Source organism: Hippichthys cyanospilos, chromosome 3, assembly GCF_059441005.1.
Source record: "Hippichthys cyanospilos isolate Australia breed blue-spotted pipefish chromosome 3, RoL_Hcya_1.0, whole genome shotgun sequence".
Classification (NCBI taxonomy): Eukaryota; Metazoa; Chordata; class Actinopteri; order Syngnathiformes; family Syngnathidae; genus Hippichthys; species Hippichthys cyanospilos.
Window position 1 is genome coordinate 17,953,076 of NC_142371.1, and position 23,235 is coordinate 17,976,310.

General features: G+C 41.6%; 1 protein-coding gene and 1 long non-coding RNA gene across 4 annotated transcripts in view; both read left to right on the forward strand.

The window, feature by feature from the left end:
• The first annotated feature begins 1,973 nt into the window (after nt 1-1,973).
• On the forward strand, nt 1,974-16,325 carry LOC148426036 (uncharacterized). Of its 3 annotated transcripts, XR_015865143.1 has the most exons (5): nt 1,981-2,015; nt 4,044-4,137; nt 4,702-4,757; nt 4,942-5,063; nt 15,471-16,325. It is a non-coding gene; the product is annotated as an uncharacterized LOC148426036 (long non-coding RNA). The 3 variants fall into 3 exon arrangements; XR_015865144.1 differs by lacking the exon at nt 4,702-4,757 and having other exon boundaries at nt 1,974-2,015; XR_015865145.1 differs by lacking the exons at nt 4,044-4,137; nt 4,702-4,757 and having other exon boundaries at nt 1,989-2,015.
• Nucleotides 16,326-16,799: 474 nt separating this feature from the next.
• The window catches only part of erfl3 (Ets2 repressor factor like 3), a 48,692-nt gene continuing 42,256 nt past the window's right edge, over nt 16,800-23,235 (forward strand). Inside the window, exon 1 of the mRNA XM_088409772.1 lies at nt 16,800-17,512. Coding sequence (XP_088265898.1) covers nt 17,491-17,512 — 22 coding nt within the window. The 5' untranslated portion in view covers nt 16,800-17,490. The remainder of the gene's footprint in view (nt 17,513-23,235) is intronic.

Sequence of the window (23,235 nt, forward strand, 5' to 3'; positions counted from 1 at the left end):
TTGGGTCACAGTGCAACTATGTTGTTTTAGGACGTGACTTCCTACTCTTCCCTCTCTTTTTACTCTCTCAGCAACAGAGCCCCGCTTTCACCGCCGCTCCAGCCAATCATACGCGGTTCTGTAGCTCGCCCCGCCTACTCCGCTCCAAGTGAACGAAGCCGGAGCCCGGCGACGTCACCTCAGCGGCAGACGATTGGCCAGCTGTGCGACGTTCTTTTGGCCAATGGTGGCATGCGAGGGTGACGTCAGCGAGAGTGTTGCCACCAGCTGGTCGGAGGGGGCGTGGCCTAGCGTAAACTCGGTTAACCTCTTGTTTGTAAACTGTAAGGAGATGATTGACACATTTGGACACGTTGCCTTTTTATTGATGATTTCTGTGTGAGTGTAGTAATGGAAGTTCATGAACGTGACACGGACAAAGACGAGTGAGCGGTATAAAAGCAGGTATTACATAATCATCTTTTGTGTGAAGTCAGGATAATCGGACTGGGACAAGACGGTAGCGCCCCCTGTCGATCGCTAAGTTTACAAGTTAGTTAAGCAAAACTTTGAAAATACTGTAGTCAACATTTATACAGTGGATAAACGTATACTTTAAAACAGAAGTTCTCAAACTTTTTAGTCAGGGACCCCTTTCAGAAGGAAACATTTCCAAGGACCCCCTCCATTGCAAATATTTGCGCGAAAAAAAATCTTTTAAAAATCATAAGCGTTATTAAATTTAGAAATAATTAATAAGGACCCTTTTTTATTCGCCAACAGATTTCATTTGGCAACAAGTATATTTGTTAGTTTTCAGCTATACTGCAGTTTAGAATATAAAAATTGCAAATTGCACACCTTCTTATAACAAACCGGGCCAATTCCCCCGCAAAAACAGCATTATAAAATGAAGGTTAATTAAGTACATTAATGACAATAATTTCCAGATACTTAAGTATTAAATCGATATTTAAGTATCTGGGATTGAATGTCTGGACTCTTTTAAAAAAACGTGAAAATACGTCCCTGGCATTGAATGAGATGAACTGGTTGAGCCGATTGCTATATTGAAGAGTAATGAAATGAATACTTTCACCATTTAATATAAAATAACGTGAAACTTGACCCCTGTAGTCTGGCCACGGACCCCTGGGGGCCCGCGAACCTCACTATGAGAACGTCTGCTTTAGTAAATTAAAATTATATTTAAAAAATCACTCTCGATTAAATACAATATTCAAAAACGGCAAGGAACACACCTTTTTTGTGTAAACAAGTGTTGATTCTGTTTATGGTGTATGCTTGTTTTTATATAAATGAGAATCAACCGGTCAATCAATCAAGATATCAACTGAGCCAGACGACCTTCGGCTATCTTTTTGTTTGTCAACTGTAAAGGTTGAAAAAAGTAACAAGCCTACAAAGTGAGAAATGAAACGTATAACTCTGTTCAAATGCAGTTCGCAAAAATAAAAAGTGGTCAGAGAAACATTCATAAAAATCAGTCAAGTTCTAGATAAATAAGTTAAGTGGCAAAAAAGTGTTATTTCCGATAGATTTCACATGTTTTCTTATTGGACGTGCTCGTTTAAACGCCTGTTTAAATGTTGGTATAGGGCGACATCTTCTGGCCATCTAGCAAATCTGCAAATAGTGCACAGTATATATGTGAATAAGTTTCGGTGAGACCTCTAAAATTAATTTACCGTGGAATGGGGTTGATCCTCCAGTCGAATTTCTACATTTGCTCAATTTACAAAGAAATCAAGATTCATCTCCGGGTTTTATTTCATAAAGTGTAATCCACATTGCAATGTAAACCATTTAACATTAACAAAGATTGAGCCATGTTGAATATTTTTCCCATATTGCGTATCCGTCTTTGTCTAACCTTCTTGTCACGTTTTCAAAACATGTCAGCCTCGACCAACTGTCCCATGAATCATCATACTTGGCTGTTGGCGTGTGACGTCATTTCTACGTGCCGTCGTTTTTAAACGACGTCACACGCGCACGAGGCTCAACAAAATACGGTAAAATGGACTTTTTACTGCTCATAATGGCTAAATGAGTTTAGTATTAATTTATTAAGCAGCAATGGTTATATTCTCTGTATAGTTCTAGCAATACCCATAAAAAGCCACAAGGTGCCAGTATCGCTGCGGAAAAAAAGCTTTTGCGTCCCTTCATAATAACTTAAAAACATTGGCTGTTTTCGCAATGAATGTCTTCACAGTGAAATCATTCACTTTCAAAGATTTTTCACGAGAAGACATTTTGCTTAGTACCTTTCAAGCTGAGCTTTAGGCTGCGGTTCAAGTTAATGAAGGAATGCAGCACGCTCAAGTGACATGTTTCATTCTGGACTGACACCCCTTCAAGGTTGAAGATTTAAGGGGGATCATGTCAGCACCCACCGGAAGCACCTGTGCTATAACTACAAGTATGGACTATATGCAACTACTGAAGAACATTTCTGTACACTAGTGGGACATTTCTGTCTCTAGGAGGACAACTCAGCAGCTAACGCAAAAGCGCGCTAGCTAGCGCACCACGCGGACGTCAACTTGGCATTTTGCAAAACTGACACGCTCAAGAGAAGACGAGGGGCCGTCAGAGTTTCATTAAAGCGTAATAAAGTGGGTGTAGAAAAGTCACCGAGCCGAACAGTTGCTCCTTGTGTGCTCGCGGCATTCTTGAAATGTTACACCGCTCAGCTGTTCCCTACGCCAGCGCCGTCACACTGACATGACTCTCACTTTACTCCCTCCACTGTACCGACATCAAAGAGAAACTTGACTATATATATATATATATATATATATATATATATATATATATATATATATATATATATATATATATATATATATATATATATATATATATATATATATATATATATATATATATATATATATATATATATATATAAGTACAGGCCTCAAAAGAAATCCATGTCAGTAGGCCCAAATGTGTGTACACTGTTGTTATAATTTGATCATGGTTCAGCAGAGAAGAAAACGGAAACGCGAGTACCAGATTGTCAAAGAAAACCGCAACGTTGTGGCGGCGCTGAAGCCTGCGGCAGGGTTGCAAGTGCGCACAGATGTTGCTTTTCTGCGTAGGCCGCAGGAAGTGGCCGCCAGCAAAGCTTGCGCACTGTATAGTGTCTGCATTTATAGACAGCCTCACAACGATTGTGCGTATTGTATTTCCAAAATTAACCTGCATCTCAAATGGCAAAATGCGTATGTTTTGGTGTTATTGCGTGACGCTTTTCGCTAAATATTAATCATAGCAAATATACTACTTTTTAAATTTAGTTTTGCATAAGCAGCTGTATACATGTAACACTGATGTCATTATTTAATACACATAAATTCACATAAATTAACCTTGTATCCTATGATATATCTCATAAAATCTGTTGATTCTGCGGTTTCTGTCATTCAAAACAAAGCAAATCTTGTTCTTTATGAGTTATCATTTTGTGCAAATTAAAGATCTGGATGTTACGACTTTATACTCAACCTAAAGTCACTCTATGTTTAAAAAAAAAGATTGTGGAACATAAATTCTGCATACATGTGTTAAAATGTCACATTCAGTTACTATATATATATATATATATATATATATATATATATATATATATATATATATATATATATATATATATATGCATCACCTCACCCCCAGTAAAAAATAGAAAAAAATAACTGCATCAAAGTGCCTGAATTTTTAAAAAAAAGTTGAAAGTTCTTATTTTATTGCAATTATAGTTGATATGACAAAAATAAACGCTAATATATATATATATATATATATATATATATATATATATATATATATATATATATATATATATATATATATATATATATATATATATATATATATATAATATATATATATTCATTCACTTTGATGCAGTTATTTTTTTCTATTTTAGACTAAGCTGTAACCCGTAAAAACGCTGCAAAACATAATTCGCAGTTGTCGAAAGTTGATTTATATTGCTTTTTTTCTTTTGTTAACGTTATTTATCTTTTCCCTAGTTATCCGTCACTTGTTAAACATCTTTCCTCCTCTTCTTCCACCTCCACCACCTCCACCTTCTCTCCACGCGTGTCACAGTCGGTGGATGATTAGGTAGGATGATGCTGGAGCCTGCGCGTGTGTTCTTGTGTGACAGCACACATACAGCCACCTCCAGGTTGAGTCACGCACCGAGCATGGCCGCCGTCATGTGATCTTATCACCACGGCGACCCGAGCAGATCTGCTTCACTCATTTCCAAAATCAAACCCGAATCAAATGTTTGACTTCATAACATAGTTACAGCGTAATGGGAAATTGTGTTTGTGCACGATTCGCAATTCTGCCTAGCAACAAATGATGCTACGTATGTTGGGTGAAAATAATTGTACTTTTGCATGAAGAGGTAAACATGTACTTTTTTTCCATTTAACTCTCATTGATGAGTATACCTGTCAATGACATTTTTCAACCGATGCACTATCACCAGTAGATGGCATCCGTGCCTCATTTTGAAAATGAGACTTTAAACACAATACCTTGCGCCTTTTGAAAAATTCAAAAGATTAAAAAATGGCTTGCAATGAATGAATGTGAATTTTGGACTCTAAATGCCACTTTTGTTCTGAATCCCGTTGTCTGTGCTCTTCTTTGGTTTGTCTGTGTTTTTTTAACTAGCCACCAGGGGGCAATCTCTCAGTAAACAAAGGGAAAGAGAAGAAGACGCTATCAAAGTATTCATTTTGCGTTTATATTGCTATTTTACTCACCGCTATGGGGCGCTCTCCGTGTTACTGTTGTGCTGGTGCAGTATTCTAACAATCTGAGTCAATCAATGTTATGCTGCTCCACTTTTATAATCTGAAGTATATGGTAATATGACTTCCTTTTTTTTTTTTTTTTTTTTTAATTCTTAAGGCAGCGCTGCATTTGAACATCCCCGGTGGTCTCACCTATTGAAGACACGGCTTACGACTCGATTCAAATCCACCAACACGTCTTCTGTGTGCCACTTTGTGAGGAAGGTACAGTGTCAAAGGGTGAGTCAGTGGCAAACGCACAAACACAACTTTGAAACACACACTTGTGTTCAGGGGGAGGGAAACCAGATCTGTCTAGTGGCACTTCATCACTGTCTCTCATTGGCACCAATGTAGCGCTCTCTCACACACACACACACACACACACACACACACACACACACTGGCAGCCATCCTGGTTAAAGCGACAGCTGGCACACTGACGTGTGCTACCACTGACACAGTGAAGCCTTATTCCCATCAATTTGCACCTTTACATGGAGCAAGGAGGCCTTTTTTCTTTTCCATTTAAGAGCAAATAAATTGGAACATGAAAGTGACCCCGCTGTAAAACCAATGCCGTCACTTTGTTAAGTTTTATACAGACTCACATATTTATTATTTAAAGATATATATATTTTTTAAATTGTCATGGTTTTCTTATGATATTTGGCTTGTGACTAGCCGGCCTTTCGGCTAGCATAATTCCTACACCGCGGACCGGCTCCTCCACCCCGGCGGGGTGACGGCGAAGGTGCTGGAACGAAGCCAGGGATGATGGTGATTATGACACATAACTATGCCACCCACAGCGCCTGTGCCTGCGCCCGCGCCCGTGCCTGCGCGCGAGGGTAGCGCACATCAGACGCGGCGGTGTAACACATGCTCTGTGTCCGCCCGCCGCGGCCTCCGCTACGCTGGCATGCGAAGCGTGACACACAGCTGAGACACCTACAGTCCGGCTGTCTATGAGGACGGCAAAAAGAGCTCGCAGGCAAAGGACACAGTTGGATTATCAGGACATTTCAGGAGGAAATGGACCAGGAAATTCTGAAATGTGATTAGTCTTGGGTTAGATCTTTGCTTCCCCCCCCTGGGAGGATGCAAGGCGATTCCAAGGGGTGTGTGAAGTGTAATTGCAGTAAAATAAGAAATTTCATCTTTTTTTTCAGGCACTTTGATGCACTTGGGGATTTTTTTCGGTGTTGGACTAAGCTGTAATAAATGCTGTAAAAAAACCTACGCATCCCATGTGGGCCACCAAATTTGCTTTGGTTTAAGGTGTTAGGGAGTCGTCCCATGAAGTGTTGCGGACCACTTGGCTGCACACTTGCACTTCGACAAGTGCACATCTGCTGTGTCCCCGTCATGCGTGTGACTTCATGTTTCACGCCGGTGTTATGTGGCCGCAAGGACATGTGTCACACACTCCACGGCTGTTCACATTCTCATACACGCCATCGCAGCTTCTGGATGGCTCGTGTGGAACTCGGTCATTTTTTGGACGGGAGACGCTGTTACTCGATAGGATGGGGATATCTTGCGACATACATCGGCCGGCTATAAATGGGGGTCTGAGCTCGGATTGGCTGTGACACACATGGGCAAGAAAATACATGCTATGCTGCAGTCTTGTCTTGGTCTAAACCTCCAGAAGTCCTGGTCTTATCACGGTCTGGACTTTCAAAAGCCTTGGTCTTGTCTCAGTCTCAACCTTCCAAAGGTCTTGGGCTTGTTTCAGGCTCAACCTCCAAAATGTCCTGGTCTTGTCTTGTCCTCAACCTCCTTGGTCCTGTCGCACTCCGGACTTCAAAAAGTTCTTGTTGTTTCACCCTACAAAAACCTGTCAAAGTCTGGATTTCAAAGAGTCCGGGTCTTGTCACAGTCTGACCTTTCTAAAGTGTTGGTCTTGTCTTAGTCTTGTCTAAACCGCCAAAAGTCTTGGTCTTGTCACAGTCTGGTCTTTCAAAAGTCTTGGTTTTGTCCCAGTCACAACCTTCAAAAGATCTTGGACTTGTCACGGTGTGGGCTTCCAAGAGTCTTGGGCTTGTCACAGTCTGGACTTTCAAAGGTTTTGGTCTTGTCTTGGTCTAAACCTCCAAAAGTCTTGGTCTTGTCTCAATCTCATCCTTCAAAAGATCTTGGACTTGTCAGGGTGTGTGCTTCCAAATGTCTTGGTCTTGTCACAGTCTGGTCTTTCAAAAGTCTTGGTTTTGTCTCAGTCCCAACCTTCAAAAGATCTTGGACTTGTCACGGTGTGGGCTCCCAAGAGTCTTGGGCTTGTCACTGTCTGGACTTTCAAATGTTTTGGTCTTGTCTTGGTCTAAACCTCCAAAAGTCTTGGTCTTGTCTCAATCTCATCCTTCAAAAGTTCTTGAACTTGTCACATTGTGGACTTCCAAACGTCTCGACCTTCCAAAACTCTCCGTTTTGTTTCTGTCTCATCCTCCGGAAAGTCCTGGTCTTGGTAGGTACCGTCTAGTCTCGCTAATGTCTCGGTAGGTGTGGTCTTGACTACAACGCTACCTTATGTTACACATGACACTACACGGTTCTTTTTGGTAGCAATTATCCTGAAGGCCAGAATGGGACTATCAGCTGCGCCTATTTGTGTTCGGTTCCCGGTATGATTGGCGGGATGTATCGGCATGACGACGTGGAAACGAGTGGAAGAGGAAGCTGTGCCGTGCGCCAGCAGGCGAGGGAGACTTTGTTCCTGGGTGCGATGCGGCAGATAGTGTCAACACTCACGCTGAGCTCAATATAGCAACTGTCACCCGGCCAGGCATTCCGCTCTCCCCCTTTTCCATGCCGACACTTCCTCGTTCACCTTCCCCGACACGTTTCCCCCGACCCAGCCTCTCCGCCATGGCCCCGTCCATCAATGTCACGTCCCCCGGGGGTTTTAAGAACTAATACCCTCCCTGTTTCCCCCACCCGCCCTTGTCAGCGGGCCAAGACGTTTAATATAACGCGTCCAGCCGCTCTCACATTACCCACCGCGTACTTTAGCCGCCGTTCAAAGCGGCTTTTTTAGTCCGCGCGCGTTCTTGAATAGCTCCCTCATCGTCATGGTGATCCGACAGAAAGAGTGCGGTTTTTCTGTCTGTCTGGAAATAGTAAGTCACGATGGGTTTTCTTTGAGTGGCCCTGAATCCGACAAAAGCGACCGCTGTTAATTTGCACTTGCCATCTGAGAAGCCGCAAAGTTTACCAAACTCTCCGCACCGTCTGCCCTCTAGTACAGCCGTTCTCAACCTTTTTTCGAAGATGCACTCCCAGCGAAATCGTTTTCTGACCCCCTAACCACGACAAAATGAAGTAAAGACTTAAAACCGAGTGCGCTCTAGAGACAGTAGGGAGAAAAATAACCCAATTATGGGTAAAAAAACAAAACAAAAAAAGACAGACTCAATATTTGGCTCAATTTAAAACAATTTTCTGTTTTTATGGGTCAAAAAAGACAGACAGTGTTGAGTGTATTTAGTTCACGGTTTGCTTTCAGTTGATTGTAGGGCTATGTCTACTGTCAATATGTCTTTCTGCCTCCCTTTCGCTGTCCCTCTGCCGTAGCCACCACGAGTTTAGTCTTTTAAGTTTTTAATTATGTTATTTTACGCGAGCTTCTGAGTGATATTAAATCATTTTGAGCACCTCCCTGCTCCCCTGCATTTTGGGTCCACATCCTACGACATGGGCTTGTAGAAAACTTGACCCAACTTTCTGTTTTGTACAAAACGATCCAGAAAATTGTGTCAAATTGACCCAAATATTGTGTCGGTCCTTTTTTTTGGCCCTCAATTGGGTTATTCTGAACCCAACAGTTTTTAGAGTGCGCCGTGCCAGCCGCGTCAGATATGTTCAACTTTGGAACTACATTTAATGTGGTTTCAATATTGTACCACCTTTAAAATGATTTTTCATCCAAGTACTCCCTTACATGGTAACACATTTTGGGATGAAAAACAAAAGGACTTCAAACAGAATGCTGTGTCATCCGTGTCTGATTTATTAAACTTTGGAACTATTGTAAATATGTAGCGGTATCTCCGGGCGTATTTTGACAACTCGAGTAGATCATGTTACATCGTCTGTTTTGTTTCTGGCTCATCTGCTGGAAAGTTGTGTTACCAATAAAAATACGCAACCATTTCCAACTTAACAAAATAAAGTTATTGTAACACAATTTAGCAAAAAGTTGCTGCATGTTTTATCTAATTATCCCTTGATTGGAAAAGAAAAATATCTTGATCCTGATTTTATATATATTTTTTTTTTTATAAATTAAAGGAAGAAATTGATTTTAAATCAACAAAACAATATATTTTAAGGTTCTTGGTTGCAATTTGATTAAAAAAAAGCTAAATATTTAATTGAATCATAATTATATTCTTTTGAACTTGATTCATCTTGTCATTGAGCTAAACAGTCTTTTAATGTAATCAAAAGGTATTTTTTTTCCCCATTCTTCAGATAGTACTTTCCTCAAATCATCTTCATAATTAATTTTTGATTGAAAATTTCAACTGACTTTTCGGATTGCTTTGTTGACATTCCCTTTAGCGCAGGTCCATGTAGTGGATGCATAACGCAACCCCAGCCACCTTTGTAGCTTCTATTCTATGCACTTTATAATGCAGTCTTACTTATGAATTTATTATGGAAAATGGGGTATGTTGGTTGAGGGAAACATTGAAATCTCGAGGCCCGGACTTGGCCACCCCTGCCCCAGGGGGTTCATCCTTATATTTAGGGTATTAGGGTGCTGGGAAGGGTTAGGGGTAGGTGGCTAGGGTCATAAATTTAGGGTTATATAGTTTCTGAGGTTTCTGGTTTATAATAAAGCTTAGAGTTTTTAAAATGTGATCATTTTTTTGCGCCTGTGTTTTCTTGAATAGCTCCCTTATCTCCATGGTGATGGGACAGAAACGCGGTTTGTCTGTCAGACACGATGGGTTTTAAATCGGAGCAAATCACCCACCGCTAATTTACACTTGGTGCGTAAGAAGCCGCAATGTTTACCACACTTTCCCCGCCGACGCCTGCCCTCAACCAGGTGGACCTCCTCCTGCCGCCAGCCAGCATCACCCCCTCCACCTCCGCCACCGCCACACGGCTCTCTCTGTGGTAATCCCATTACTCATGTGTGAATACCAGCTTGGGAAAAGCGGGAGGCGGCTTCGGGAAGGAGGGAGGGCAACAGGGACCACGGGGACAGAGGATGACTGTGCACAGGCCTCCGGGTCGCAGATAGACGGTTGGACGCAGAAATCCAAACGGAAAGGCCGCACGCTGACAAGAATTGCCTACGCCAAAGAGATTTATCTGTTTACTCTGTAAACTAAAACTGATCTTTGCAAGTAGCCCTGATATCGGTCCCATATCAGCCAAAAAACATATGATATTCACTCATATACAAACAGTCATATTCAAACAGTCCCATACTCTGCTCCGCTCTTCTATCCAAAACACCTCCACGACCCACGGCTCCTGACCCTACGTTAGGGTAGCAATGTAGCTTGACCTTTATATCTTCACCACGACAGACCGGTGAGGGCAGGAACGTAGATCGACCGATAAACAGAAAGCTTCGCCCTTCGGCTCAGCTCTCTCTTCACCACGACAGACGGGTACAGAGTCCTCATTACAGCAGACGCTGCACCGATTCGTACAGGGACCGAACATCACGTATTAGGGCGTTCGGTACGCAATACCCCCCTAAGAGCTCCCTGAGGGACACGGTCGAACGCCTGCTCCAAGTCCACAAAGCACATGCAGACTGGTTGGGCGAACTCCCATGCACCTACGAGGATCCTGGCAAGGGTCTACAGCTGGTCCACTGTTCCACTGCCGGGACGAAAATCACCCCGCTCCTCCTGAAGCCGAGGTTCCACTTCCTGACGGACCCTCCTCTCCAGCTTCCCTGAATAGGGGATTTGAAGGAGTGTGATCCCCCAGTAGTTGAGCAGACCCTCCGGTTCCCCTTCTTTGATTGAATCTCAAGTCCTCCTCAATGCTGCTTTTAACACCTGCAGAAATTATAATGGAAATCTTTGATAATCCATATATACTGTGAAAGAGGTTTGCAGAAATTATAATGGAAATCTTTGATAATCCATATATACTGTGAAAGAGGTTTGCGAGTTTAATTGTGTTATTTCGAAAGTGCGGTAAAAAGTATCCATAATAACGTATTAAAATAGCAAGCCGAGGTAGTATTCATCTAGTCTTTCTGTTGTAGATCATATATTTGTTCATCCTTGGAGATTTGTGCCATTCCTTTTGAATCTCTTGAATGCGGGGAGGAGTGTGAAGGAGAAAGGAAGGGAGGGCGAGGATGACATGAGGCCTTGTCTGTCTTCTGGCGGTTGGACGTGAGCGAGCTTGAAAATAAACAAGTTCTCTGATGACAAAGCCGCCATTGACTCTCTCCTGCTCCTTCTTATACGCGGCTTTGCCCCCCCCCTCGGTCGGTGGTTTCGCCAGGGCTGAAGGGTGAGAGTGGGGGAGGTACTAACCGCCACCCTGCCACACTTGTTGTCCCCTCAGCTGCTACCCACTCTCTCTCCCTCAATGCTTTCTTTTCTCTCCTAAACATCTTTACTTGTCCAGTATGCTACTCACAAAAAAAGATAACAACATAAAATGGGCCCTAAGATTTAGCGCTCGACTTTTGACTTCCTCAGAACTTTTCAACAAAGATCAGGGCTGCTTGATTTTGAAAAAATAACTCTCAAGACGTTTTTCATCTGCCTCAGGTACCTCTTGGTTTAGCTGCCAGGAAGTTGTCAAGCTAACCGCAGCTAACACACCGCCAACTTCAAAATAAACCGACAACATAAGGATATCAATGCTTGGGTTCGCTTTTATATTGAAGTAGATCGCAAAAGAACTTTGCAGCATTTTGACTGACTTGACTCATCTCAACTCTTTTAGTGCCAAGCGTTATCGGAAAAGGAAACCTTTGGAGGGCCAGTATATTTAGCATTTTCACTCATCTTTCAAGGCCAACAAAAAATTGTGTGCTATGTCTATGTAAATATGGGTGCTATCATATAAAAGATTAATTTCCATTCCTTACTTTGAGTTGCGTGATGGTAATAGCTGTGCTCTTAGTGTGGAAACACTGCCATCCAATGGTTACAGTTATCACTACAGTGCTCAGTTGGCTTATATTAGGTAAGCATTAGTTCAAGGGTTATACTGACATTTTATTATGCCCTGTCTGTTGCCAGTGATTAATGGCGGCCCCGAAGTTAGGAGCTAGCAGCGCTAGCAGCAATTAGCAGCATAAGAGGCTACCAGCGTTGGCAATTAGCAGCACTCAACTGCTCCATATAGGCTGGCGAGAGCCGTCGGATGACACTTCGGAGGCGGTTAAAAAGACCGACAAAGTTGCTGTTCCTACTGATCACTTTTTAACAAGCCAGGCTTACTTTAGCCAGCAACAATCTGTTGTTTGTTTGAGAATAATAGTATTAAAATATTATTAAAACAGTAAAAGGGTCTTTAAATGTGGGTTATTTTTTTGTAGGATATACAAATACCAAAAGATTTAATGACTGCAGCTCTAGTAATAAAAAAGGAAAAACTCTATAAATACAGTAAGTAGCTGAGAAAAAAACATTTTGACTGTATAAAATAAAACATAAATATGTCCTTGTGATTGAATGAGTTAATGGTGCAGAAGAAGTAGTCAGCATCAGTGCACTTTACACTTCTGCTATTTCCTGCTCGCTCTCCGCTGATACACGCATTGTGATGTTGTGTGTGTGTGTGTGTGTGCCCCCTGTGGTGCGGCTATGTAACGGAGTCCACCACACCCAGCGTCCACGCTAATTGCCCCCGCTCCGAGCCATCTGTGTCGTAAAGATGCTTCCTGACCTTCCGTGCTCTTCTGGCTTCGGCTCGGACATCCTCAAATTGGGGAGGATGCGAGATTCGGGCCGGAACCAAATTTGTGTGTGTGACAGGATGCCTGGACAGGTTTGGAATTGTCAATTCAAGTCAAAAGCCAAAAGACAAAAGACACAAACAGTAATCATTTGGACACAAAGTGTGTCAACAAAAGAACATCAGGAGGAACATTTAAAAAAAACAACACTTTTTTTCGTGGTTGCGCAGATGATAGCCCCTGAATTTCTTTTTTTGGGGGGGGGGCGGGGCATTAAATGTCTCCGACTTGCCTCGCGAAGTGGATGACGCGCTTGGCAGGCAGATTGTATCACAAGGCGCGGCCTTGTCCCGCCTGTGTCATCCCGTCCCGCTCTTTTCACGCGCCGGCCGGCCGGCGCTAATCGGGATGACAGGCAGACGCCGGCCGCAGAAAGACGCAGCCGGTGAAAGCCAGCCCAAAAGACTTTGTCACATACTCGCACTGGAGGCGGGTGGCGATCATCCGTGAATATCTCAGTTTTCGACACCGCTGGCGCACAAACGAGCGCTAAAGAAGGCGTCAAGGAAATGACTCGGAAAACTTTGGATACCAAACCGTCAATAAAAAAAAAAAAAACATATAAAGCACTCGTGCTATCATACAAAGGGAAACACAAAAGACACATGGGCAAACAATTTGCATCTATAGTAGCACATACTGTATTCCACACAGGCATATATCCTTTATCCTCTGTAACGAACAAGGAATATTACTGCTGTACTGAGAAGTCGGAGAGGGGCTGAGCCTCCATTTCTTTTCCAGTTAAAAATGTGTGGCTTCTGAAAAAGAATAAATAGAGTTTCTTTTTCCGTTCAAATTATTTTCTTCTGTTATAATTCTTATTCTGTATTCTGGTAATATATATGCCATAGATTTTTTTTTTTTTTTAAGGTCAATATATCGCAATACGTATCACAATACGCCATTGCCGTTTCGTAATGTAACACTTTTAAGAGACTATTTTTATACTATATTATATATATATATATATATATATATATATATATATATATATATATATATATATATATATATATATATATATATATATATATATATACACACACACACACACACACACACACACACACACACACACACTGCAAATATTAATGCTTTAACTTGGCAGCCTAGTGACTTCCTGTGGCAAAGATGAACGTTTGCATACACACAGTTCAAAAATTCGTTGTGCATTGCGATTAATAGTATTAATTTTGACAAATTTTGCCATTGATTAGCGATAAAATCCAATACAATAAAAACTGATTGCAAGCCTAAAATGTGTTGAAAATATAGCGAGTAAAATATGCATCGAGATGAAAGTAAAGTTCAAACACTGCATGAGTTGTGCATTGCAATTAATAGGATTCATTTTGCAATACGATTAATCGTATCAATCGTAAAACATTAACATTAGTGCTAATCATCAAAACATTTCAAGTTTATCATATATTGAAAAAAAAATTGTACTTTACATTCCAAAATCATCTCCCCGGCCGTATGTTTGCCACCTCTGAATTAGTGGAATAGATCATTTCCATTTTTTAAATAAAATGTTACACTGCAGTGCTGTTGAAGATCTCGAGACAAGCGCGTGTGCCTTTAAGAGGCGGGGCTACTTTGGCCTGCTTAAAAAACAGTCACTATGTCACAAATTAAGCAGTTTTGAATAGCTTTTTTTGTGACATCAATGTCACTTACAAAAAAAAAAAAAAAGTAGTCCTGCTTGAGTCATCCCGCATGTAATTATCTCAAAGGGACAACCCGCATCTACCGTGCGGGTGAGTTGAAGAGAAATGTGAGCAGGTAAAAAAAAAAAGATGCGGGGGAGGAGGAGGAGGAAGCTTGTTTATCAACGCTTAGAATGTTCTGCACTGTCAATATAGCTGAAAATGTCATTGACACACACGCACTTAATCGTCCCATTGCTGCAAAATGACTTTCCTCCTCCTCGTTTCTTCTTTTTCATTCTTTCATTTCAAGTTCTCATCTTGATACTACACAATGTGGACAGTATCAGGACACAACGTATAATTCCATTTTTTTCTGCCTGTTTCTTATCTCTTTTGGATGTAATTTGTCGGTTGAACACTAGATGGCAGCGCACGATTTTGTCTGAGGCTAAATTTGCTAGAAGAATGGAAACCGGAAGTCTTTCAGCTCAGACATATTTATTTTAAACCTATTTTATTTAAAATGACAATCAATTCCCTCTATTTTTTAACTGTCAGAAGCCCTTTTTAAAATTTTTTAAACTTTTTTCAACTATGTCACCTCAATGATTTTTTTTTTTGAACCAAGTAGTACCTCCCAGCCGGTGCAAAATTTTGTTTGAAAAGAAACAAAAACTTAAAACATTAAAACAACTAGTTTTCGGGGGTTAAAACTATGGCCCGCGGGCCGATTTTTGGCTTCCAAAAGGGTGCAATCCGGCCTGCGAGATTATTTTGTGAAGTAAATAAATGAAAAACGTTATGATTAATAGTAATGTTAAAGTTTTATGATTAATAGTGATGTTTTGGCCAGTATTGAAAAAGAATAAAACATCTCAAGTTGTTGTTTTATAGTTGTATAAATGCATACCTTGATTTTATTGATCCGGCCAATAAAATTAAAGCAGATTAACACCCCTGGAATATATGTTGTCGACACCCCCACACCGATTGACAACACCACTTTTTTTTTTCATGTTGTGTCCTGTTTCTTATCAGGCGGCGCAGAGCCGGTTTCCTGCGGCAACGAGCACGGAAGAAGAAATCCTGTTTGTAAATCACAAGGCTGGGACGCTGGCTGTTGCTAGGGGGTGCTGGCCTGATTTTATGACCGTGGTCTCATGATGTCAGCGGCGGCCGCAGGGAAAACTGCTGCACTTCACCTCTCGCGCTGGTCGCCCGCCCACCAGCATTTAACATCGGGCACAATATGAAATATGAATGTACTTTTGTTCTGGTTTTTTTTTTTTTTGTGGATGCAAACAGTGGCCAACTTTACATGGTTTTTGCAGATAAACTCTGATACATTTTAAGGGAAAGAGGGGAGCTGCTTTCATGGGTCTGGCAACAAGTCGCCTGTGTTCACTCCCACAACGGCGCAAATGCCCACTTGTCTATAATGTATTTAATGTGATCATAAAACAGCTTTTTCACTTTTAAAATGGATTAAGGGAATGTTAGTTTAAAATTAGCTCTTGAATCTACTAATTCAATTTTTTTCAGTTTCGAACCAGTCAGTTTAATCCGTTACATGCATTTTATTACATGTATATTTACAGTACATTTTTTCTAGTTTTTTTTTCTAATTAGTTTTGATAGGTGTATTTTATATTTTTTACGTTCTCACACCAAAATAACTTTGCTCCTTAAAATATTTGAAGTTGAATTATTTGAATTCGTTTCAAATTATTGAATTGATTTTTTTTTTGTCAAAATAATGGCGATTATCACTTATGAAGCAGGTAAAAAAATGTGGTAATACTTAATAGTTGTTTTATTGTTTTAATAAAATACTTGATCATTTTGATGGTTCGGCCGTATTGACTTTAATAATTTTGACAAGTGTATTTTATATTTTACACGTTTTCTTTCACCGAAATAACTAATTACATCATTTTGCGTCTTAAAATATTTTAGTTGACTTATTTTAATTTATTGAATCAATGTTTATATTAAAATAATGCCAGTTATCAATATCATTTTTGTTTACACATTATTTACACTTCTTCTCACACCAAAACAACCAAGTGAATAAACAAATCACTTTCTTCATTTTTCTGTTTATCAAGTACTGTATTTACATATTGAATTGATGTACTTTAAAGCGCCTGCAATAATATTCATAAGCAATCACTCCGTCTAACCGTCCTGATACGTTGCAGTCTTCTTGAGCTGTCACAAACCTGAGGCATGATTGACGTCAATGCGAGCCCCTACGTCGGATGTGACGTCACCAGCCCGCCGAGCTTGGGCCTGTGTCCATGGCAACGGCGCGCGCGTGCTTGACGCCCCCTTGAAGCGGGAGATGGTTAAGAGGGGGCAGCGGGAGGGAGGAGGGGCGTGATTCGCCACGTTACGTACCCCTCCGCCAGGTTACGTACCCCTCCGCCCTCACCCCATCCGTCCCTCCCGAACTCCCAGTGTGGGCGGGCTTCGCGCGGAAGCGAGGGAGGCGAAACACGACACCCAGAGGACAGCGAGGCGAGAGGGGAGAAGAAGAAGAAGACGAAGAAGAAGTAAGGAGGGGGCGGGACGGAGGAGTAGGAGGAAGAAGAAGAAGAGTTCCGCGAGTGGCTTGAGTGCCGTAGAAGCGGGCGGGCGCGCGCGCTGTGGAGTGGCCCAAAAAAAAAAAAAAGTCCAGGAGCGGAGTCCTACTGCGGCGAAGTCACGTCAAAGCTCGGAGACATGTCGAACGCCGAGGAAGATGCGGCCGAGGCGGAGTAAACACTCGCCGGGGAGTTCGCCAAACAAGTTCCTGGAAGAGTGAAAGCGCTTTTCGGCTCGCTTTGACCGCCTTTTTTTTCGGGTTACTGTTTGAGAACTAGTTTGATTAGCACCGCCGAGCACTACGGGACAAGAGCCGCTTAAGCTCACCGGAGAGCGAGACCTCTCGGTCGGGCTCGGAGAAAGCCGAAGTTGACCCCCCCACCACTACCGCCACCACCACCAAGCGAAGCGAGGAGTTGGCCGAGAAAGTCGCACTCCACGCGGCGGAGTTTCGCCAAGTTTTACGGACAAAATGAAGACTCCCGGAGACAACGGTAAGCGCACTAATGTTTTTATTTTTCCACTCTTATCGTCTGTTCATTGAAGTCGACGTATTGTATTGTTACTCATACAAACCTTCAATTGTTTTTATAATGACACTCATACTAGAGCTAGGCAATAAATCGAATAAATTCGATAAATTCGTTATTTTATATAATCGAAAATTATCAACATTGTGAAATGGGATTTTGTGCAATCGGCAGGTTTGCACCGTGGTTTACGAGACAACTTTACAACAATTACTACTTAATTGTGCCATTAAAGCATAAGTGAGTCAAGCACAAGCTATGATTAAGTTTAAACTAATCTCAAAGCAGTTACACATCATTGTCTGACTATTTTGCACTTAAATCACATTTTCTAATTTAATCATACTTTAACAAATATCTGTTTGGCAACGTATTTGCCTCTATCTTCTGTTATTCCTTGTCTCTATCTTTATATCTTTATTTTTGATCACTCATCATGCGGCGTGACAAACAAACCTGTTGATTTCAACGGCTTGCTTCTTGTCTAGTTCTACTACAGCTTTTGGACAGCATTTATGATTTCACTTTCTACAAAAAAGGTTGTCTGTATGTGTTGCTCCAGGTGTGTGGGCTGTTATTAACCTAGTGAAAGCAGTGGGGCTGACATTTTTTGCATGTATGTAAGTCGCTCTGATTCCAAAACAAATCCTAAACCCTTCAGAAATAAAAGAGGAAGTGTGAGCATTTGTGCCAGCACTGCGTGTTTATTATGTGTGCGAGTTCCAATAATAAACTTTGCCCCACGCCGTTAAAGTTACTCTGCTTTTATGAAAGTCCTTACAGATGGTGGAGCAGTAGATTTTACTTTTTTTTTTTTTTTTTGCTGCACCACATTCATATTTCTCTCATTTTTTTTTCCCTCTCTGGGGTAGTGGGAGCACTTTCTGCTCCCTTCCCCCCACCACCATGTCCCTTCATGACTCCCTCTACACCCATGGTTATCCCCCCCCTCCCCATTTGGCCCTCCACATTCCTACACACACTGCAGCAAGACGAGGCTACCAGGACATCCCCATCGCGAACTTGTGCACCTTTTATTACAAGGAACTCTATGTTAGTGTGGCTTTCTGGGAAGCTACTAAATATTGATTGTGTTTATGGTTTTTTTGTACGTGATGTGTGTCTGTGTGTGGTGGTTTGTGTGTCATCAATGTCAAAAGTGTCCTTTTCCTCTTTCAGTTTTTCTTATGGCAATTAGAGAGCCAAACATGTTTTTTCTTCAGGCTGATTATTAGTAAACAAGGAGGCCGATAAACAATGTTGATTGAACTTTTCAGATTTGCGTAGTGCTTTTTTTTAAATAACTTTACGTAATGTACATAGATGTGGTAAAATTCTATCAAAATATTCAGGGAGCTCCCTGGGTCGTTAGGGTTAGTGAATATCTCCTTATATCTCCTTAAATGTAAAAATAACAAAGTTAAAATTACTGTACAACATTCAAACTTTTACGTGATCCTCTCTGCTTTTGTAATATTCCTCCGTGTGATTGAGGATGGACTCGGACAGTGGTTCAGCCTGTTCGCTTCTTTTATTGAATATAATTCTGTAACTACCTCAGCTAACCGGAGCTGCTTTTAGCTGCAACAGGCACTTGCTGCTAACAGCCAACTGACGTCCGGCCTCCCGCTCGTCCCATTACAGTTATTATTGTAAGTACGGATATGGCCTATCCTATATAAAAATGCACATCTGTGCGGCAAAACTCGGTCTAAAAATATATATATATATTTAGAATGTCATTTTGAAGTTACTGTTGCTAGGACGCTTCCAATACTTCTGGTCTTCATTTTTTGGGAAAAAAGCGCGTGTTGCATTTGGGGAATTACGGTAATACTAAAAGCAAGCGCTTCCTGTAAAGTTCGTATTAAGTATTCTACCGTTACAACCTTTTAACCCTTGAACAGCTGAATCGCTATCGTTCTTAAGAAATTGTTTCCACTGTCACATCTAATCTCATGTCATCACATGTCAATGTTACGTATCTTTCGGTCGCATAATTGATTAATCCCATGTGGATGCGTCTAGAAGGCATTGCCCAACAACAAATCTGACCTTTTGTATCGGCATTTATTGAACTGTTTAATCTGGCCCTACCCTGATCCCTCTGATCTCCTGCTGTTTCTCGCATTTGCAATCAGAACGCAAGTTTTAACCCTTAACCTCTGCCTTCTCTCAACGAGAGATCTCATTGGAAATGATTGTGTCGCCTGAGGCTCGAACTGTTGTTTATTGTTTGGGACACTTACTTGAATGATGACAGTTTGAATCATGGCTTCGCTCTCAATTGAGCGGGCTTTCAATGCGGTATGCGATTTTTAAGCAGTCCACGTGTTGCGCCAGTCTGTAATTGCGAGTGCCCAATTCTGACTAATGGTCAGAATTGCTTTTTAGAGCGTACATCTCTCATATGAAACTACTGGCTTGCGCAGACGTCTCAGCCGCACATCTTTAACTCCGCAAGCATCAACACCAGGCGGTGGAAGTAAATCATACATAAATCATGCAAATGTTAAGCGTTACATCGCGTTCAGCTGACCTTGGCTCACTCTTCTATTGATTTCCATGAGGTTGACCTCTACATTACTTCTTGGATTGCTGTCAATTTTTTTTCTGCTTATTTAATGGTAAACATGCCTCTAATGTATAGCGTAATTATACACTATTTATTTTTTTATTTTGTCTAATATATTTCTTTGTGTTTGTGTATTTTAATGGCGGTTGACCACGGTTTAGCCAAGTTGCGCATTTATGCTTTATTGGGAGTCACATGACACTGATTGAATTTTTGTTTAATGACAGAAGAAGCTTGGTTCTGTTCTGAGCCACATATCAAGCAAGATGTCCGCAACCAACTCAACTATTGCGCACTTATGTTTGTATTTCTAGGCGTATTTTGTGGCAGCTGCAGAATAAAAATGGCCTGCTTCACTAAGGACAATGCACATCCTTATAAAGTTTAACATAAAGCCAAGATGTGTTTTGCAAAGGAGTCAGTTTTTGAAATAAGTTGCTTCGTGTTCAGCACAAATAAATTTCTGTCTGTGTTAAGGAAAATTGTTATGTTGGGATGTATAGGTCTCTCTTTAAGGTGATTTGTCTTTTTTGGGGGAGAAATTTGATGCAGCAAAAGTACTAGTGGTGTCAGTTCTTGGTAACTACTCAAAAATAGAGTAGTCATACTTTTATCAGTTTGAAAAAAGTCATATCAAACAGCCCTATTAATCAATGATGTGATTATAGTAGTATGATACCCTTGCTGCCGTTGACCACTACTCACACCCCGCTGCTCACACTGAGCAATAATTGCCAACCGAAATGCAGTGCCTGATGGTACATAACCAGCTCTTTTACCACTTAGAGTTTTTTTTAATATTTTCATGGCCTTGAAGAGTTTTTTTTGTACACTAACTGCCCTTATGACTTTACCACTGCCATGATGTCAATCACTCATCCGACTTATCGTAAGGATTCAGGTTACTTCACTATAGCATGGACAGCATTTGGGAAAACAAACTGAAATGGCTCCTCTTAGGGGGAAAAAAAAAAAACGTAATTAAAACTGGCCTACTGTATTCGTCAGCCTTTCTCCCAATTTTCCTCCCGCATTCATCTCTCCCTCTGATGGGATAAGGACTGGTGTGTGTCTTTGTGCGCTGGAATCGCATAGTAGCCGGACCCCTGGCTCTGGAGTGGCCATTGTGTGCGCGGGGAGCGTGGGACAATGGCGGGAGTGGGGGGCAGGCCCCCGAAGCCAATTGTGCGAGGACTCGTGGGGGCCAGGGACCTCTCATTGTCCCGGCGATGGTGCCGAGTGGCGCGCAGTGTGCCGCCGGCGCGCTGAAGAGTGGGCTTCCCCGACTCGTTCCCATCACTCAGCAGTTAACCGGCAGCAAAACACAAGGCGGAGCGTTAGCCAATGGTGTGTACAATCTCGCTCGCGTTCATGATCGCAGCAAAGCAAAAAAAAAGAATAAAAATCACCCGCCTTCATTATCTAGAAGTTTTATTGCCTGATTTACACGAAGGGAAGCCCCGCTGCGATCGGGCTCGACCAACAATGTTAAAAACCATGACGCCTTTTAAAAAATACTCTTATCATCTGTTTGATCAGCTGCAAACAACACGTAAAAAGTTTTTTTTATCTTTTTCTATTGCACACACAATCATGTTTTATTGAATACTAAAACAAACGCCAAGGAGCGCTACTTTCAATGATGAGAAGCACAAAATAAATGACTTATGTTAAAGTTCATGTTGAAGACCAACTGGCCTTCTCACAGCATTTGTATGTTTTACTATCATGGAGTATTTGACAGGCAGCACATGCATTTCATTGCAATTCTGGTGCAAAAAGTTTTGGGTACTCCTAAAATAAAGAAAAAAGTATATACAGTACATTGTAAAATAAGGATAGACCAGTCATCAGCAGGACACATTATCGATAGCGATTTGCGGCATTTTGATAAATACCATATACATGCCTTTTCATTTAACTTTATGTTCAAATCTGCTGAGTATAAGAACTCTCTGCAGCTTTTGTGTTTGTTTGAAAACGGAAAAGAGAAATGTTAAAATGTCTCTTATTTTGAAATTTTGAAGAACTTAAGAAAACGATTGGAAGGTGTTCACTTGTTTGAACTTTTTAGGGTATGTTGATGAACTGGAGCTCGCTAAACGTTCTGTTAGAGTTTCAGAATGAAAGAAGTATGTTGTATAAAATGTCTTTTTAAATCAAAAAAATCAATGTTATGCAAATTTGAAAGTTGTTCATGATGCACCCTTAAAGCCGTTTCAACAAATTAATTTTTATTATGATATTTTCCCATTTACTAAGAAAGTACGGCTCCAGATATCGTTTACAGGCCTTCGAATATTAATCGGTATCGGGCCTGGAAAAAAAAATCCATATGTCTTACCTGAAAATCCATGTGTTCTACAGTAGTAAGTTGATAAATGACTTCTGGAAGCGTGAACGGGGGCGGGGGGGGATAGTTGTGAAAATGTCTGTATTTAGTCAGGAATGCGACCAAAGGGAACAATGTGCTCGGCCAGTCGACACTAATGGACCTCCCTGCTATTAGTCGCCCTTGACCATCAGGACCACTGGGGGCGAGCGGATGGGGGTTTGTTGACCATACGACCAACAAGGTGGCGTTACCCTTGACGGAAACCACATTAACCTCCCATCTGGCTATTGAAGTCTTATGGATTATCTTCTCATGTTGGAGCAAATGGCTCCAAAGAGAAGAAGTCCATTTGAAAGTTTGATGTGCAGCAGAGCCCAACGTGTCCCCGGGCCAGGTCTGTGATCACGCCATCGATTACAAAGGCAGCGCTGCCCCATATTGACCGTATTAGTTACTGGCTGCTAATCGGCCGCCCGTGCGCGTCTGTGCGGGACGCCGCCGTTGACGGATAACTTTTGGCCGAGGCGTACGTGTGAGTAATAGCGCACACTCGCATACACAGTGCCGCTTCTTTTATTGGAATTCTTGGACCTCCCACATTCCTGCTTAGAAGGTTAATAGTTGCCGGCTGTGTTGCATTACGCATGAGGGGAAACACAACAGTCGGTATCTCCGCCAGCCGTTCCAGAACCCACTCACAGTCGAATCGCAGGAGGCACGCATTTGCACACAGATGTAGTCCCGCTGCCTCCTGGAAACAATAGTCTACACTGTACT